This window comes from Bos grunniens, chromosome 11 (assembly GCF_055505025.1).
Source record: "Bos grunniens cultivar Pamir isolate PY7600 chromosome 11, Bosgru_T2T1.0, whole genome shotgun sequence".
Classification (NCBI taxonomy): domain Eukaryota; kingdom Metazoa; phylum Chordata; class Mammalia; order Artiodactyla; family Bovidae; genus Bos; species Bos grunniens.
In genome coordinates, this window is record NC_141175.1 from 6,601,010 (window position 1) to 6,617,678 (window position 16,669).

Genomic DNA, 16,669 nt, shown 5'->3' on the forward strand with positions numbered 1-16,669 from the left:
CAGGGCAAGTGGCGGGCATGTGCTGACACGTGGGGGCCACTTGGGAGCAGGTGTCAGATCCCCATGTCTGAGTGGAGCCGCCTTCCACTCCCTGAGCCTGCAGCCCCCGCCCCCACCCTGGACAGTGGTTCTGGAGGGGTGGGGGTTGCTGAGATTGGGTCCTGGAACTAACGGCTGCTAATGTGAGGGCGGAGGTTTTCAGTTACTCAGTAGACGGTGCGTGTGCAGGAGACACAAGGAGCAGCACAGCTGCTGTGAGCAGAGAGCCCCCCCCCCGCCACCAGGGTCTCCTGGCGAAGGGCTGTCGCCATCTCCTTGCACCTCCTGATTCCTGCCCTGATGGGAATTGGGAGCAATGGAAAGGGAAGGGTGAGAGCCACAGGTGGCCCGAGACCTCCCCGGGGCCAAGAGAAGGAGGAGGTGGCGTGGCGGGGCAGAGGCCCTGGTTTGAAGACCTGGAGGTCTCCTGATTGGACAGCGGAGAAGCCCCTTCTACAGCAGGGTCGACACACAGGTCTCCCCTGGTCTGCGCCGCAAGTCCTCAACTCTGGCTTTGCAGGGGGAATGTAGCCACAAAACTAAAACGCCTGGGGGTGCATGCTGGCATACAAGGGTGAGGGCAGGGGGGTTGGCCAAATGGAGCAGGAGGCGAGACGGGGAGGCCCGAGTGAGGCAGGTGGGCAGGGCCCAAGCGGATGCTCTCGGAGGGCAGAGCTGCCATCAGGAGCTGGTGTGAGAGCCGCTGAGAGCCCCCCGAGGACCCCAAGACAAACATTCTTCTAAATATCCCTACAAGCTCCGGAGAGAGGAGCATTTAAATGCACTGGACTCACATCTGAGCCTAAAAGCACTTTTGTTTTCCTATCTCAGAGCATCTGAGTTATGGCCTCCACCTCTGGGACCCCCTCGGCGGGCAGAACAGCTCTGATACACCAGCCAGAGCCCAGAAATCAGAGTTAAGGGTTAGGACAGGCTTAATGAAAGACCAGGATGCCGGCCCAGACCATGCATCTTCCACTCGGGTGGAGTGGAAGCCAGTCTCCTGGGAAGTCAATCAGGGTTGGGGTTGGGAGGCGAGTAATTTCTTGGGCCTGGGCTTCGGGGGCGATTAGAGGGGAGTCGATGAGGTGCACAGGTCTGCCCAGCCCTCCCACCCAGACATCTGGATCAGCCAGCCTGGAAGAAAGGCCATTCTCAGCAGAGAAGGGCTAGCGAGGCCCACAGACGTTAATATCCATTTGGGCTTCCGTCAAAAGCAATCTTTTCCCGGATACCTCTGGGCGTCTGTCAGGATCACCTCTCTGCCGCACGGAATCTCTCGGAAACTCAATTGCTGTTTGGGAGGGAGCTGGCTGCTGCTTTGCCGGACCCGAATACCATCCATCCTCATTTAGGCTCCATGTCCAAACTGCCGGGCCTCAAGTGCCAACACTCGGGGACAGGGTGCCTGGGGCCAGACACACCAACCAGAACCTGCTTCTCAGAGAGCCGGAGCTGCAAGAGGTTGGCAGGCAGCATCCCTGTTTGCCTAGGGGCACTTTACACTTTATATACTGTGGCCCTGCTGGCACTTTTCCAGCCCTCCTCCAACCCCTGGAGACCCACAGGGCAGCCTCAGAGAGGGCAAGAGGTTTGTTCAAGGTCATCCAGGTGGTGCTAGTGGTAAAGAATCTGCCTGCCAATGTAGGAGACATAAGAGATGCAGGTTCATCAATTCCTGGGTCGGGAAGATCCCCTGGAGGAGGGCATGGCAACCCACTCCAACATTTCTGCCTGGAGAATCCCACAGACAGAGGAGCCTGGCTGGCCACAGTCCACAGTGTCGCAAAGAGTCAGGCACAACTGAAGTGACTCAGCATGCACGCACCTGGCAAATAAGCAGCCCAGCCTCATGCAAGTTCGTGGAACCAACTGTCAACGGTGTCACTTGTCACTTTATGGCTCAACTATGGGGTGCCAACCACGGGCCAGAGGATTCCGCAGCAAGGTGCCAGCCTTGCAGGGAGCTAGACAAGTCAGCCAACCTGTATGGAGGCTGCAGGGCTAGGGGTCCAGGGAGACCCCAGAGGAGAGCCCCCTTACCCTGCCTGGGGCGGCCAGAGAGGCTCCTGGACTGGGAGGTTGGGGCACAGGGAGATGAGGTGAGAACAATGTCCAGGCAAAGGGAACACGTGCGGAGGTGGCACGGAGTGGGGCAGGGCTTGTTCTGGGACCATGGTGGCTCCGTTCTGCTGGCGTAGCCCTCGGGGGGCCGGGCACGGGTTGGGAAGCAGGCACGGCCTGGTTAGCATGGTTTTGCAGATGCTATAGGAGTCTGGCTTTCTCCCTGGGGGCACGGTGGGCTCTTGGGAGGGAGTGACCCAGAGATGTGGAGCCAAGGTGGAGAGTGTGCGAGCAGCTTTGGAGCTGGGGTTGCAGGGGCCTTGAACCCTTGCAAAGGGCGTGGGAGTCGCCATGTGGGAATGAGGTCGAGGGACAGGGGGACACAGGCCTCAAGGTGGCCTCTCTGCTCACTGGCCCTGGAGGAGCCCCAGCCCCTCTACACACTCATCATTGACCAGTGACCCAGGCCACACGGGGTCAAGCTGATCAGCCAGGCCACTGCTGACCCTGCCCCGTGCACCCCACCGACACCCGCCCCGCAAAAGGAGGAGGAAGGCAGGATGCACAGTCTGCCCCTGCTCACCTGTAACCCTGGGCAAGGGGCCCAGCTTGGTCGCTGGGTCATTTGAGAGTCCTCCCGGGTCCCCCACTCATGCTCCCTTTCTGCACCTGTCACGGGTTGTCCGTCTGTGTCCCCACCAGGCTAGAGCTCTGCAGGGGCAGCTGGTCACCTGGTGGCCCCTGTAGCTCAGGCGTCCACATGGTGCTTCCATACCATCTGTGCTCCTAAATACTTGCCGGATGGGTAACCATTGGCATCTTCTGGCAGCATAACTTCCCCTCTTGGAACCTCACTTTTCTCATCTGTTAAATGGGAATAAAGTAGTGCTCTTCATGGTGGGGGGGCCATCAGAATCCCCCACAGGCTGCTCACTTGTGGGGCAGGGGCAGAGGAAGAGGGAGGGGCACCAAGGGTCCTTGCTGAGCCTAGGGATTCCCTGAGAACAGAAGAACTGGCTCTACCCTGTAGGATCTTATAGTCAAAGTGTCTTTCATTATTTTTTACCATTTTGGCTGCACCCCACAGCACGTGGGATCTTAGTTGCCTGACCAGGGATCGAACCCACGCCCCCTACATTGGAAGGCAGAGTCGTCACTGCTGTACCACTGGGGGAATCCCAAGCGGTGTTTTTAAAGAGGAGGAAGATGTGTTAAAAACAGAAGCCAAATTTCCTCATTTGGAAGGGCGATTCGTGGGATGAAGCAGCCGTTTCCAGCTCATCCCCGGGGCCCTGAGAGACTGGAAAGGTCACATTCCCTCTGGGGCGTCCCCTTCCTCATCTGGCCAGTGGGGTGGCCCTTGTGTTTTACGTGGCCACCTTTCAGGGCTGGGGAACAGGGTGACCAGGCCCAGGGCCTGGTTCGGGTTTTGTGGTTGGAGGGAGGGTCCAGCCAGCGTCTGCAGGCTGGATCCCCCACTGTCCTGCCCTTCGGCCCCGGGGACACAGCCTTGTCCCCACCAGGGTTGCTTCAGCAGAGCTGCCAGCCGGCGTGATTGCCAAGCCCTCATCTTTGCATAATCACCAGTCGAGGTCAAGAAATCAGGTCCAGTTCAGCGTCTCCTACCGCGGGGACCTGCAACAGGACTGACTCTGCTCTGCGCCCCCCGCTCAGATCCACGGTGCCGCCAGCTTTCCCCCGGCCCCACCAGCCGAGTGCCCGAGCCTGCGTTCTTTGCCAGGCATTTTTACTGCCGTGCAGGGTCAGCTGGCTCAGACGGGCCTCTAATTGGCTCCACTGCGAGAGCAAACCTCCCCTCCTACCGTGTCCATTCCCTCCCTACCTGTGCTCCCCAGGCTGAGGAAAATCCTTCTCTTACTGGGAAGACATCAAAGGAGCTGAACCCCTGAACAGAGCCCAGCCCAGCAGGGGATCAGGCTCAGGAGAGATGAAAGCTCCCAGCCTCAGCCAGGATGCCAGGATGCAGGTGATGGGGGGGTGTTGCTGTGGGACACACTAGGGGCGCTGCCTAGCAGGACCTGGGGGTCCGCCAGGGTGCGGTCTCCTCCCTGTGTCCCAGGGGCTGCGGAGGCAGGAGGAGACCTGCCGTGACGTCAGTGGCTGTCGCCCAGCTCCCCAGTGTTCTGGGGGAGTCCTCCAAGCGCACGCTAGTAATGACCACGTCCACTGCTTGACGGCACCCCTCTGGTCCATGAGTGATCCGCTGGGAGCGTTTAGGATTTTTCAAACTTTGAACGTAGACGAGGTGGGGGGGTACACGTGGAGCTCAGCCCGGCGCCTCAGCATCTGATAAATGGCAGCTCTGAGCGCTGTTTGCCTGGAGCCGACAGCCACCGCCTGCCAAGCCTGGGAAACATGGCGGGGCGCCAGGCCCAGGGGTACCATTTGCAGTCACAGACAAGGAGTGGGCCCACTTCCTTCTGGGTTTTGGTGGCTGGTTCTGAAGAAGAGGGAGGTTAGACATACCGTGCCTCTCCCCGACCCCACCGGGCTCACACCTACCTTTTCCTGCATGGCATCTTCACTGTGACCCTGCGAGGCTGACAAAGGGGCTGCTGATGGGGCCTTTGAAAACATGTATATTTATTTACTTGTCTGCCCAGGCCTTAGTTGTGGCCTGCGGGATCTTGAGTCGTGCCGTGAGGGGTCTAGTTCCCTAACCAGGGATCAAACCCAGGCCCCTGCATGGGGAGCTCGGGGTCTTAGCCACTGGACCCCCAGGGAAGTCCCTGTTGGAACCTTCTTTTTTTTTTTTTTTACAGAGAGGGGAACTAAGGCTCAGAAAGGGTCCTGTGACTTGTCTGAGGTCACACAACCCATGAGAGGCACAGCCAGGATTTGAACTCAGTTCAGCCTTATTCCAGCAACAGTGCTCTTGCTAGCAAGCCCAGGCTCTGGGAGCTGCTGCCCAGAGGTGTCCAGAAAGGACTGGAGGAGCAGCTGCCTCCTGGGAAAGCCGGCAGAGCATCCCCAGGGGCCTGCTTTGAAGGGCTGCGTTTGTTCCACGTCTAAGTTCTTTGTTCTTTAGAGACAAGAATCCGCCTCTGCCATCGCCTGCCACCCCTCCTCCCGGCACCGCCTGCTCAGGAGGCCTGGGAAGGCTGGTGGAGCACAACCAACACAGTTCTGCCTGTAATTGGTTTCCGCAGCAACTTCATCAGAGTTGAGGAAAAATCTCAGATGCTGCCTCCTGGGGACCCTTCAATGGCGGCAGAGACCGCCCCCCCCCCACCACCTCATAGTGTTTGGACCCACCCTGTGCCTGTCTCTTGCGCCTCAGCTCCTCTGACCACCTGCCAAGACCCTGCTCAATCTGCAGTTCACCCAAACGTCTCCTCCTCCGAGAAGCCCTCTAGGACCCCACCCTCCCAACCATCCCAACAGGTGGCTCATCCTCCTCTGAGCTCCGGACAAATGTAACAAGTGTGACCCTTATGGACTCTTATCAACCAGCCCATTTAACCACGTCACCCGTATGCTGCTGAGTTGGAGCTGTTACAATTCCCGTTTTACAGATGAGAAAACTGAGGCACGAAGATCAGAAGAACACCTCAGATTGGGAGCTGCTCTGCCCTGAGGCTGCTGGTTTGTGCATCCCTCTCTTCTGGGGCTGTGAGCTCTCTGAGAGTCAGAGTCCCTCCACCAGTCCAGGCACACCACACGGGGTCTGCAGCAGCAACCCTATCATTTTGCGGAAGAGAGAAACCAAGACTCAGATGGTCGCATGGCCCTCGGCTGGAGCCTGGCTAGAACTTGGATCTCCTGGGTGCCAGCCCAGTGCGTTTCCTGGGACCCGCTCAGCTCAGCTATGATGAGGAGGGATGGGGGGCTCACAGGCCTGGGGGGCAACGTCCACCCCCTTAGCCATGGGGCCCCCCTGGGCCACCCTCAGCTTTGTGTACTGTCAGTCTCCCTACTTCAGGTTTCAGTGGGCCCCTGCCCTGAACCACTCCTACTCCGCAGAGGTGGCCCCACCTCTCCAAACCTTAGTCTTCTCATCTGTCAAATGGGAGCATGAACCCCTCCCTCCTGGGCTGTGGTGGGGAGGACTGAGATCATCCTTGAAGGCACTGGGGTGACCAAAGAGCCAGACCCTGACTCTCAGGAGGTCTCCGCACTCTGGGCGGCGTGGCTAACGAGATCAGCCGGGGCCTATCGGAGGAAGAGGCCCAGAGGACACTGAACCTGTGGAGCGCGAGACAGGCCCCAGGAGCCTGTCTGACAAACAGGGGACAGTCGGCCACTCTGCTCCTCCCCCCACCCCCTCCTGCCGCCCAAATGCAGCGGCTCCTTCCTTTGAAACCTCCGGGCACCATCTGCAGGACCATGTGGGCCCAGCGCTCCCTTGGCAGAGCCTCCCTGAGCGGCACTTGGAAGATGCCGGGCGGCAGGCGGCTGGCTTCTGAGAATCCGTACCAGAAAAACGCGCCCGTCTGTCTTCCCACTCGTGGCATCTGCCCAAGAGGCCGCAGAAGCGTTTCTCCATCAATCACTTTGCAGCCAGAACCCGAGGGAGAGGCCCCAAGAGTTGGGCCAGTGGATATTTTAGCCCTAAAATTAATCGTTTGTTTCCCCACTTTTCCCCCACCTTTTGTGCCTAAATGGAGACTCCTGTTCCATGGCTGGGACAGAGGAGGGGGAGGTGGACGCCTCAATCCTTTACCTGCCTCTCCCCTTTTTTTCATTTAGCTGTACCAGGTCTTACTTGAAGCACGTGGGACCTTTTAGTTGTAGCATGGGGGATTTAGTTCCCTGACCAGGAATCAAACCCGGGCCCGCAGCATTGGGAATGCCGAGTCTTAGCCACTGGAACCCAGGGAAGTTCCAAGAGGTCTTTTTATTTTTTTTCCCCCTGCTACACTGAGCAGCCTGTGGGAATCTTAGTTCCCCGACCAGGGATTGAACCCAGGCCTTTGGCAGTGAAAGCGTGGAGTCTTAACCACTAGAAGGGAAGTCCCTTGTTTCTTCTTTGTATCTTCTTGTCTGGCTGATCCTTGCTCTGTAATTGAAGGCCTTCTAGTGGGTGACATCTGGCCCTCCAGGGTCCCCAAAGCCCAGCTGGTTTCCAAAAATCTGAAGCCACAACTGCAGTTCACCCTGAACCCCGAGTTAGAGAAAACACTCCTGGGAGCCTGGGAGGACCTGCGGATGACCTGTGGCCTGTGCCGACCTGGAACGCATGGCATGCCGTGGTCAGCTCAAGGGCAAGACCAGGGCTTCCGAGTCTGAGATCCCAGCCATTGCCCAGCATGCTCGGTCACCCAGAGTTGGAGCTATGGGATCAAGACAGCCCATGGCAAAGGCCGACAACTTCAAACTGCAGGTCGTGATCCATTGGCTGGTGGAAAAATCAATTTAATGGGTTGTGAGCAACATGGGTTTTTTGTTTTTTTGTTTTTTTTTTTTTAATGAAATGGAGTGGAATAGAACAGAAGAACAGGGTGGAAAATATTAACACCCCTCCATCTGAAGGACAAGTATCGTTTCGGGAAGCTTTTGTTTCAGATACAAAGAGCTGTGAGTATGTGTGTCAGGATGTCAACTACATTTCCCTGGGTCACGGTCCAAGAGTCTAAAAGCCACTTCTTTGGAACTGCGCCACAGCTGTGTCTCGGCCCTGGAAGGGGTCGGTCATGGTTTGTTACCACTCGGAAGAGCGCCCGTGTTGGCAAACGATGCTCTGACCTCTGAGCTGCGGCGGACTGTCAAGACATCTGCTGCTGTCAGTGACGGCAGGTGCTTCCCAGGTGGAGGAGAGCAGCCGGGAGGCCCCGTGGTCTGGAACGTGTGCTCACCACCTCTGATCATTCCCAGACCGAGCCCCAGCCGGGGCCATGCCTGCCACCGGCACCCAACCTGGAAAGGGAGCGGGAAAGCGGGGCTGAAGGTGGGAGGATGCTGAGAGATCAGCTCTTGGCCTGAGAGGCCTCGCAAGGAGACAAGGGGGCAGGTTTGGGACGCCCCTGGTGGGTAGCAAGTGAGCATGTGGATGTGGGTGGTGAGACGCGGATTTCCGGGTGTCCAGCATGGCCCCAGGCTACGGAGTGAGGGGTGAGTCAGACTGTCCACCCATAGCTGCCTGACTTCTGGCCAGTGTCCGAGCTTCTATCTCCTGGAATGGAAAGTGGGGCGGGTCAGGGGACCCAGAACCGGGCTCCTGGGGTAGGGGTAAGGAAGTGTGTGCACCGGACAAGGAGAACTTAGCCTGAGCGTCGGCTGTGGTCAGCTCTCAACCCAAGCCGGTCTGTCTGTCCCAGCGGCTAGGGTTCATGTTCTGCCTATGCCTGCAAGCGTGACACCCCCACTTTCCACTTCATAATAGCGGGAACAGGAAAAACAACAGTGATGGCAATAATGATACCAACTACTCTGTGATTTATTCCTCGCTGAGGTCTGGGGGGTGAGCTGAGGGTGGGCGAGGCAAGCGTGGCCCCGGGGGCAGGAATGATGTTCCTGGGCCACACATTGGGACACGTGGGGGCCAGGATGGGCCCTTGCTCCAGGGTCACCCTGGATCTCCTCCCAGAAGCCAGCCCCTCTGGCCATCCACTATTCCTCTGATCTGCCCTGCTTCCAGCCTGGGCGGGAATCCCCTCAACTAGGCCTCACTCTGTGTTTCCCTGCCCCAAGGGCCCTGACTTGGATTTCCCAGCTGGTGCCTGACATGGATGTGCTCAGTGGGACATTTGGGGGAATAGACTTGGGACAGGCCCCTGGGACAGTTCTGGAGGAGACACGCCCAAGTCTGGGAGGAATATGGCCTGGGGCGGGGGCCGGGAGAGAAGGGAGGAGGGGAGGCCCTGGTGGCCCGTGTCCTGGGGCTGTGGGTCTCCTTGGCTGGTATGGGCTGACCACCGCCCATGTGCCAGGCCCTGAGCGGACTGTCTGTGGGTGAAAGTGTTACTTCCTCAGTCCTGTGCGACTCCTTGCAACCCCTTGGTCTGTCCAAGGAATTCTCCAGGCAAGAATACTGGAGTGGTTGCCATTCCCTTCTCCAGGGGATCTTCCCCATCCAGGGACTGAACCCAGGTCTCCTGCATTGCAGGCAGTTTTTGTTTTTGTTTTTTAACAATCTGAGCTATCTACAGCCAGTGGTCAGGGGGGTTTGATGCTGAGATCCCCATTTTACAGATGAGGAAACAGGCTCAGCGAGGCAGCGTCACTGGCTGGCACTCTAAGTGGCAGAACCCGAGCTGTAGAGCCCAGATTGGGAACCACTGTTCTCCCCGCCCCGCCCCTTTCCTCGGCCCCTGCAGCCCTCCCCCCACCCCACCCCCAGCCCGGCTCTTCTTGTAGAAACAGGCTCTGCTGTCCAGGCCTTCTCGGGGGAGTGTCTGAGCTTCTGCCAGGATTAGGCCTTTCAAAGGGCGCGTGCTCAGGGTCCCAATCCGCAGCCATCAATACCCGCTCGCCACCGGCTCTCTGATCTCCGAGCCTGATCGAATTTCCTTCTGCTCGCGTCCCTTCTGAGGGCTTTCACGTGTCAGGGCCAGGCCGGGCTGAAGGTAGCGAAGCAAAGGAAAAAGGTGTCGCCGCCTCCCTCCCCTCCCGCCACCTGACGTCAGAGCTGCCCAAGCAGCCGCGGTGATGGACGGTGCCCTGCGGACAGACCTGCAGTTGCGGGCAGACGCGGCACAGGGCGGTTCCAGGCGGCTGAAGCCCGGCTGCTTAGTAATGGATCGGGTGGCTCTGTGCCGCGGCCAAACCTCTAACACCTCAGACGCGGGCGCAGATGGAGGCGGTGGGGGCGAGTGCTGCCTCTGCAAATGAGCAAGAAAAAGGCTTGTTAGACAGAAAGGCTTGGGGGCGGAGGGGGGGCGGGGGGCTGCGAGCTGGGGAACAGGATTGTCAGCGGATCCTGTAAATACTCAAGGCAGCTCTGGCCTGGACCAGCGTGCTACTTATTTCAAAGCAATTTAACCGATGGGATTCCGGACTCCCAAATCAAGAATGTTATTAAAATGAAGAACAGAAGCGGCCCGGAGGCTGGCTGCGGACTTCTGGTGCTCCCCTGAGAGGTGGCCGGGGCTCAGCTTTCCCAGGGCCCCCTGCCGATCCCCTACCAGGGGCTTTTTAATAGAGTTGGTGGGGATGTACATGAATGCAGCAAGGGCGCATTGAGAGACCCAGCCAAGCCCGGGTGTGTGTCTCTGTGTGTGTTACGTGAAGTGTCAGTCGCTCAGTCGTGTCCGACTCTGCAACCCCATAGACTGTAGCCCGTCAGGCTCCTCTGTCCATGGGATTCTCGGGGCAAGAATACTGGAGTGGGCTGCTGTGCCCTCCTCTGGGGAATCTCCCTGACCCAGGGATCGGACCCAGGTCTCCTGCATTGCAAGCAGATGCTTTGTCATCTGAGCCACCAGGGACACCCTGTGTGTGTGTGTGTTATTGGGCTTTAACAACTCAAGAATGGGCTTTTGTTCAGTGTTGTTTTGACCCAGGAAAAGGTACAGAGACCCTTGTTCACCCGCTTATTATTTGACCAGTGGGTAAACTGAGGTCCCCGCAGGGATGGGACCAGTCCAGGGTCACACAGCAAGGCAGCAGAGTGGGTCTAGAAGTCTGGCTTTCTCCACTGCACCCCAGTCCACCCCAGTTCCTCCTTGAGGGGGCATTTGAGGGCCTGGGGGCATTTGGTCAGTCCCCCCGCCTTGGAATACCATGAGCCTCCCGGGTCCAGGTCCCAGCGAGAGCTGTTGAGAGACTTGAGGCTCAGCCCCTGTGCTCCCCGAGTGGGCAGGTGAGGTGCAGTGGGGGGCCAGGGGACGCATGTGAGGTCCTGGGAAGGCTGGGACCAGCTCTCCATTCTCATCCGCTCTCAGGTGTTTCAGCGACGGGAGGATGGCTCCGTGAACTTCTTCCGAGGCTGGGAGGCATACCGTGATGGCTTCGGCAAGCTCACGGGGGAGCACTGGCTAGGTGAGACCCCTGCCTGACGCCTGGCCCACCCTCTCCCTGTGCAATGCACGCTGTCAGGCATGAGCCCCCTCCTCACATGGATGCCAGCCAGGTCTCCATGACCTCCTCACGCCCAGGTCAGCTCCCAGGTTCTGCATGGAAAGGGGACCTGAGCGTCCAGTGGAATGTGCTCTAGGAGCAGGAATCCCAGGGCGGTGCGCTCGCTGTGGGTGGGTCCCGCGAGGATGTGTGCTTGTCCCGCTGCGGGCACCCTGGGACCTGGTTTCTGTCCCAGCTCAGGCCTCTGTGGCCGATGCAGGTGCTGGAAGACCAGGACAACCCTCACGCTCCCCTTGAGGGTCAGCACCCACCCCCCCAGAGCAGCACTGGTGCCCCTGCCACTCCTGGCATCTTAACTGAAATCTGTCAGTAGCCACTGAGTGCAGGAAAAGCATCTGAGTGGAGCCTTGGCCAGCTCCTGGCAGGCAGGGAGCCCTGATGAGAATGTCGGTGGGAGCCCAGTCCTCAGCTGCCCTGTGATGTGCCCTGCCTCTGCTTTTCCACATTCCCCTGCCACCTTTTCATCCAGTGTTTTCTCTTTTCCTATTGAGTTATGAGAGCTCTTTATATATTAAGGTTATTGATTCTTTGTCAGATACCCCTGATACATAGTTACTCCCAGTCATTTGTCATTCAGCCTCTCTATTTTTGGTAACATTATTGCTTATTTCCTAGGAGTTTTAACTTTTTTTTTTTTATGTAGTTGATTGTGCTAGTCTTTTCCTTCATATCTTCTGAGTTTTAGGCCCTGTTTTTCTCTCTCAGTGTCATAAAAATGTCTATTTTTAAAATGCCTTTTCAGTTTTCGATGGTAGGTTCAGCTCTTTAATCCACCTGGGAGTTCACTGGGGTGACGATGGGGGTCTAAGTATGTTTCTGCATCTTCCTCCTCACGCGCTGTGATCTGAACTCTGATGGATGGTGGGGATGGAACTCCAGTCACCCAAGGGGCCCAGGGAAGTGGGGGGTTGTGAGCATCTTGGCAGATCAACAAGGACTGGAGAAACCCAGAGAGTAAAGATGAGGGAGGTGGAGGCAGGGGGAAGGGGGCCTTGAGGGGAGGAAGGGTAGAGAGGAGGGAGACCCCAGCCCCTCCTTCAGGACACCTGCCCCGGGCCCCCCCGTAGGCACTGGGCTGGCCCATTAAGGAGTGGAACTCTGCTTATCCCGGCAGAGTGCTGTCCAAATGGGGGTCCATGGGGCCCACTCGGGGGTGGGGAAAGGAATCTTCCAGCATCCCCTGGGGCTGGGCTCCCTCTTGCCCTATACCTGGATCAGATCATCTGTCCTGGGCAAGAACTAAATGAGTTCATGGAGTCTGGGCGAGCCTGCCTGGGTTGAGCTCTGCCACTTAGCAGCTGTGTGACGTGGGCCAGTGACTTCACCTCTTGGTGCCTCATTCTCACCTATGCAACATGGATAATACTAGCAGCCATCTACTGGATCACGACAGCAGTGGCAAACACCTGGATCATGTGTGCAGTGGGCCAGGCGCTGTTCTAAGAGCTGTACAGGGACCCTTTAATTAAATCGGACTCACTCGAATCCCCCCGGCTTCATTAATCCACGTGAAGCGCTCATAGCAGCGCCTGGCATTTGTAAGTGCTGTCTGGGGGGTGGGGGCTTCTGTCAGCGGTGCCTATGGTCTGCCCTTTGCAGCTTGGGAGGCCCTCTGGCCCTCACTCCACAGGCGTGCAGCCTGGGGCCCAGAGAGGGCCAGCAGCTGCTATGAGGCTCTAGCCCAGGGAGACGAGGCCCCTGGCAGCCGGGTCCTCAGTGGATGCAGGGAGGTTCTGGCTGTCTGGACGGCTTTTGCTCTCGTCATGGTTCCTTTTTCTCTGCCCTGGACCTGGACCGGAGTCTTCCCTCTGGGCTGGTTGGGGAGGAGCCCACACAGCCCTCCCGCCCTGGAGGCATGCACACACTGACCCACGCAGGAAAGGAAGGCAGGAGGGACAGGCTGATGAAATGTCACTTGGTGCTGATAACTTGTAAGGCGTTTAATTAAAAGCCCTCTTAATCAAGAGGTAATCAAACTGGCAGGGAAGCACCTTGAGTGTGAGTGGCGGGAGTGGGGTGGAAGGGGAAGGGGAGGGCCTGGCATGAGACCCTAGGGTGGGCACAGGAGAGCGCAAGAGGGGAGGGACAGTGGAGGTGGGGGAGGAAGTAGGACAGGGTATGCTGAGGGGTGTCCAGAGCCAGGCATGGTCTTCTGCCTCTCGTCCACTAGGCCAGCATTTATTGAGCACCTATTGTGAGCTGGCCCACCTCAGATGCTGGGGTTCCACAGTGAGCGGGACAGTCATGTTGATCGCATGGAGCTTCCACACTGGTGGAGTGGGGGAGCCCGACATGGAAATAGGCAGCTGGGACCAGAATGATAAACACCAACAGGGGGCACCTGGGTTGGCAGAGGTCCTCCACCTCGACAGGAAGTCAGGCAGTCTTCCTGAGGAAGTGAGATCTGAAAATGAACAGAAAATAACCAGGTGACGGGGCTTCCTTGGTGGCTCAGTGGTAAAGAATCCACCTGCCAATGCAGGAGATGTGGGTTCTGTCCTTGGGTCAGGAAGATCTCCTGCAGAAGAAAATGGCAACCCACCCCAGTATTCTTGCCTGGGAAACCCCATAGACAGAGCAGCCTAGTGGGCTACAGTCCATGGGGTTGCCAAGAGTTGGACAGAACTGAGCGACTAAAGAACATCAAAGCAGGTGACGAGAGTTGGGAAAAGTGTCTCAGGCAGAGGGAACAGCATGTGCAAAGGCTGTCAGGCCAGGGAGTGCATTTGAGGACCAGATCCCATATGGCCAGAGCCCAGAGTGTCAGAGAAGATAAAGGCACCATCACCCCTAACCCAGAAGGTTTTCCAGACTCCTCTTGACTCCTGCAGCCTTTCTACCAGCCTTCAGCTTAAAACATTTGGGAAGCACAGCCTGATTTAAAGCAAACACAAAATATGAAAAACCCTCAGTCCTGTTTCCTGCCAAACACAGCTCTGCAGGAAGAAGGAAGTAGCCCAGGGCTGAAAGTACACCCTTGGTGGTGGTTGTTCCTTTCTGTCACCAGCCACACCAGCTTAGCTCTCATCTCCCCTTGGTTCTTTACAGGGAGGTCACTTCCTCAGCCCCCAACTTCTCTCATCATTCTCTCCTGTATTTCAGGGCTCAAGAGGATCCATGCTCTGACCACTCAGGCAGCCTATGAGCTACATGTGGACCTAGAGGACTTTGACAATGGCACAGCCTATGCCCACTATGGGAGCTTTGGTGTGGGGCTCTTCTCTGTGGACCCTGAGGAAGATGGATACCCGCTCACCGTGGCCGACTACTCGGGCACGGCAGGTAGGGGTCCAGGCTGCAGTGGGGGGTGGGGAAGGGCCGGGGCAGCCCAGCCACCTCCGCAGCTAGAAGGACAAAGGAAGTCTTTCTAGGCCACGGGCCAGCATCAAGGCTTCTCATCACCACCACCAAATCCCAGCTAGTCCTCATCCCAGCCACATAAAGCTCGCAGGGCCTCTCCCACAGAACCACCCATTTTGCAGATAAGCAAAGAGCCCAGAGCCAGGAATCAGGACATCTGGAGTTTGAGCTCTGCTGAGCCTCTCCACCCACTCTGGGCTGGGTTTCTCCTCCCAGGGCCGAGGCAAGAAAACCCGGGAAAGGGTGTGTGACAAAGCTAGAAGGAGGGAGAGGCTGCGGGGACAGCCGCCGGGACCATCAGGGGGGCGCTGGGGCTGCCTGTGGACACCAAAGGTGTGGGAAGGGGCAGGTGCGCGCATGCTCACGTGTGTGCATCGTGCACGGGAAGCACGTGCACGCACCTGTGCCCCACTGAACACACACCTGTGTGCACCTGCGCAGGGGACTCCCTCCTGAAGCACAGCGGCATGAAGTTCACCACCAAGGACCGTGACAGTGACCACTCGGAGAACAACTGCGCCGCCTTCTACCGCGGCGCCTGGTGGTACCGCAACTGCCACACATCCAACCTCAACGGGCAGTACCTGCGCGGCGCACACGCCTCCTATGCCGACGGCGTCGAGTGGTCCTCCTGGACTGGCTGGCAGTACTCACTGAAGTTCTCCGAGATGAAGATCCGGCCGGTCCGTGAGGACCGCTAGACTGGCACGCTCCGGCCCCGCCCCACCCCTGCTTCCCCGCCCCTCGCCCCGCCCCACCCCGCCCCTCGCCTCTACCCAGTCACCAGGCCCCCACCACGCCCTCGCCCCGCCCCCAGTCACCACGCCCCGCCCCACTCCCCGGACCCCACCGTCACCACGCCCCTCTCCCCACCCCCAGTCACCACGCCCCACCCCTCGCCCCCGTCGCCGCCATGATCACACCCCTAGCCCCGCCCCCCGCTGTCACCACGCCCTAGCCCCGCCCCCAGCCGTCACCACGCCCACCCCAACTCTGCTCCTGCCCAGATGCCCTTCTGCCCAGATGCCCGCCTGCCTGTGCATGACTGACCTGCTCTCGCCATGGGGTGGGCCAGGCCGACCCCGACCCGAAGCACCCCCTGAACGAGTGAGGCCACACAGCACCTTCACAGTCCCCACCCCCAATTTGGCCCTGCTGATGAGGGCGGGGCAAATTTGACCACCCCAAATTCTGCCTGCCCTGACTTTAGCTCCATGGGCCACGTGTCTGCCTTGGCCTTGGCCAGGAGTCGGCCACGTGCCCCTGGCAGCCCTTCCACTTTGCCAGCCCAAACATCTGGAGTCATGGGCGGCGGAGGAGGGGCAGATGGCACCCCTGGAGCCCTTTTAGCAGACAGAAGGAAGGGTCAGATATTTCTAGTTGGGTCCGACGCCAGCCTCCTCTGACCCTCTAGACCCTTCCTCAGTTTCTCTGGTGCCTGAAGGTCCCCTTCTCTCCCAAGGACTGGGGAGTCGTGGTACTCAGGGCTGCCTGTGCCCACGGGCTAGGTGGCCACATCCCTCCACGTCCCGAGGCCAGGCTGGGGTACAGCTGCCTTCAGGAACTCACACCCCAGGGTGACTGAGATCCGTTCCCTGGGAGCCCTGCCTACTCACCCACCCTGATTCCCAATGTCTTTCCAGGCCTGGGAGGCCCCCAGTCCCCTTGGCTGCTCTGCCCATCCTCCTGCCTTCCGGGGGCAGCTGAAGTCTGGCCCCACCCCATCCTCCTACCTGTGGGAGGCACAGGACCTGTGCTGGGCCAGTGAAGACCTCTTGATTTTCGGGGCAGTGGCGGGGCTGTGTCACCCCCACCATCAATTTCCAAGCAGGGACTCTGGGATCCTAGTCCTCCGAGGAGCAGGCTGGACGGAGAATCCTGGACCCAGAGGGGTTTGGTGGCTGGTACTTGGTCAGCCTGGACATGGCTGTCTCAGAGGGGAGGCTGCCCCCTGCTGCTGACTGTGGGTGTTGCCACCTTGGATCAGGGGAAAGGGAGGGAGTCACTGGGCAAGTGGGGGAGACTGAAGCACCTCCCAGGCATTCAGAGACCTTTCTCATCGAATCCTCTCAACGCTCAGTGCATTGTTACTGCTCCTGCGTAACAAGAACCGCAGGTTCCCCAGGCCAGAGGCCAGGAGGGGCAGAGCAGGGACTTCAGCCCATGA

At 58.7% G+C, this 16,669-nt stretch overlaps 1 protein-coding gene across 2 annotated transcripts in view; it reads left to right on the forward strand.

Annotated features, from left to right (window-relative positions):
• Positions 1–15,350, forward strand: part of FIBCD1 (fibrinogen C domain containing 1) — a 31,149-nt gene extending 15,799 nt beyond the window's left edge. For both annotated transcript variants that reach the window (XM_086323452.1, XM_086323451.1), the window contains 3 exons: positions 10,947–11,043; positions 14,245–14,424; positions 14,944–15,350. In XM_086323452.1, coding sequence (XP_086179578.1) covers positions 10,947–11,043; positions 14,245–14,424; positions 14,944–15,203 — 537 coding nt within the window. In that variant the 3' untranslated portion in view covers positions 15,204–15,350. The remainder of the gene's footprint in view (positions 1–10,946; positions 11,044–14,244; positions 14,425–14,943) is intronic.
• Positions 15,351–16,669: the final 1,319 nt, after the last annotated feature.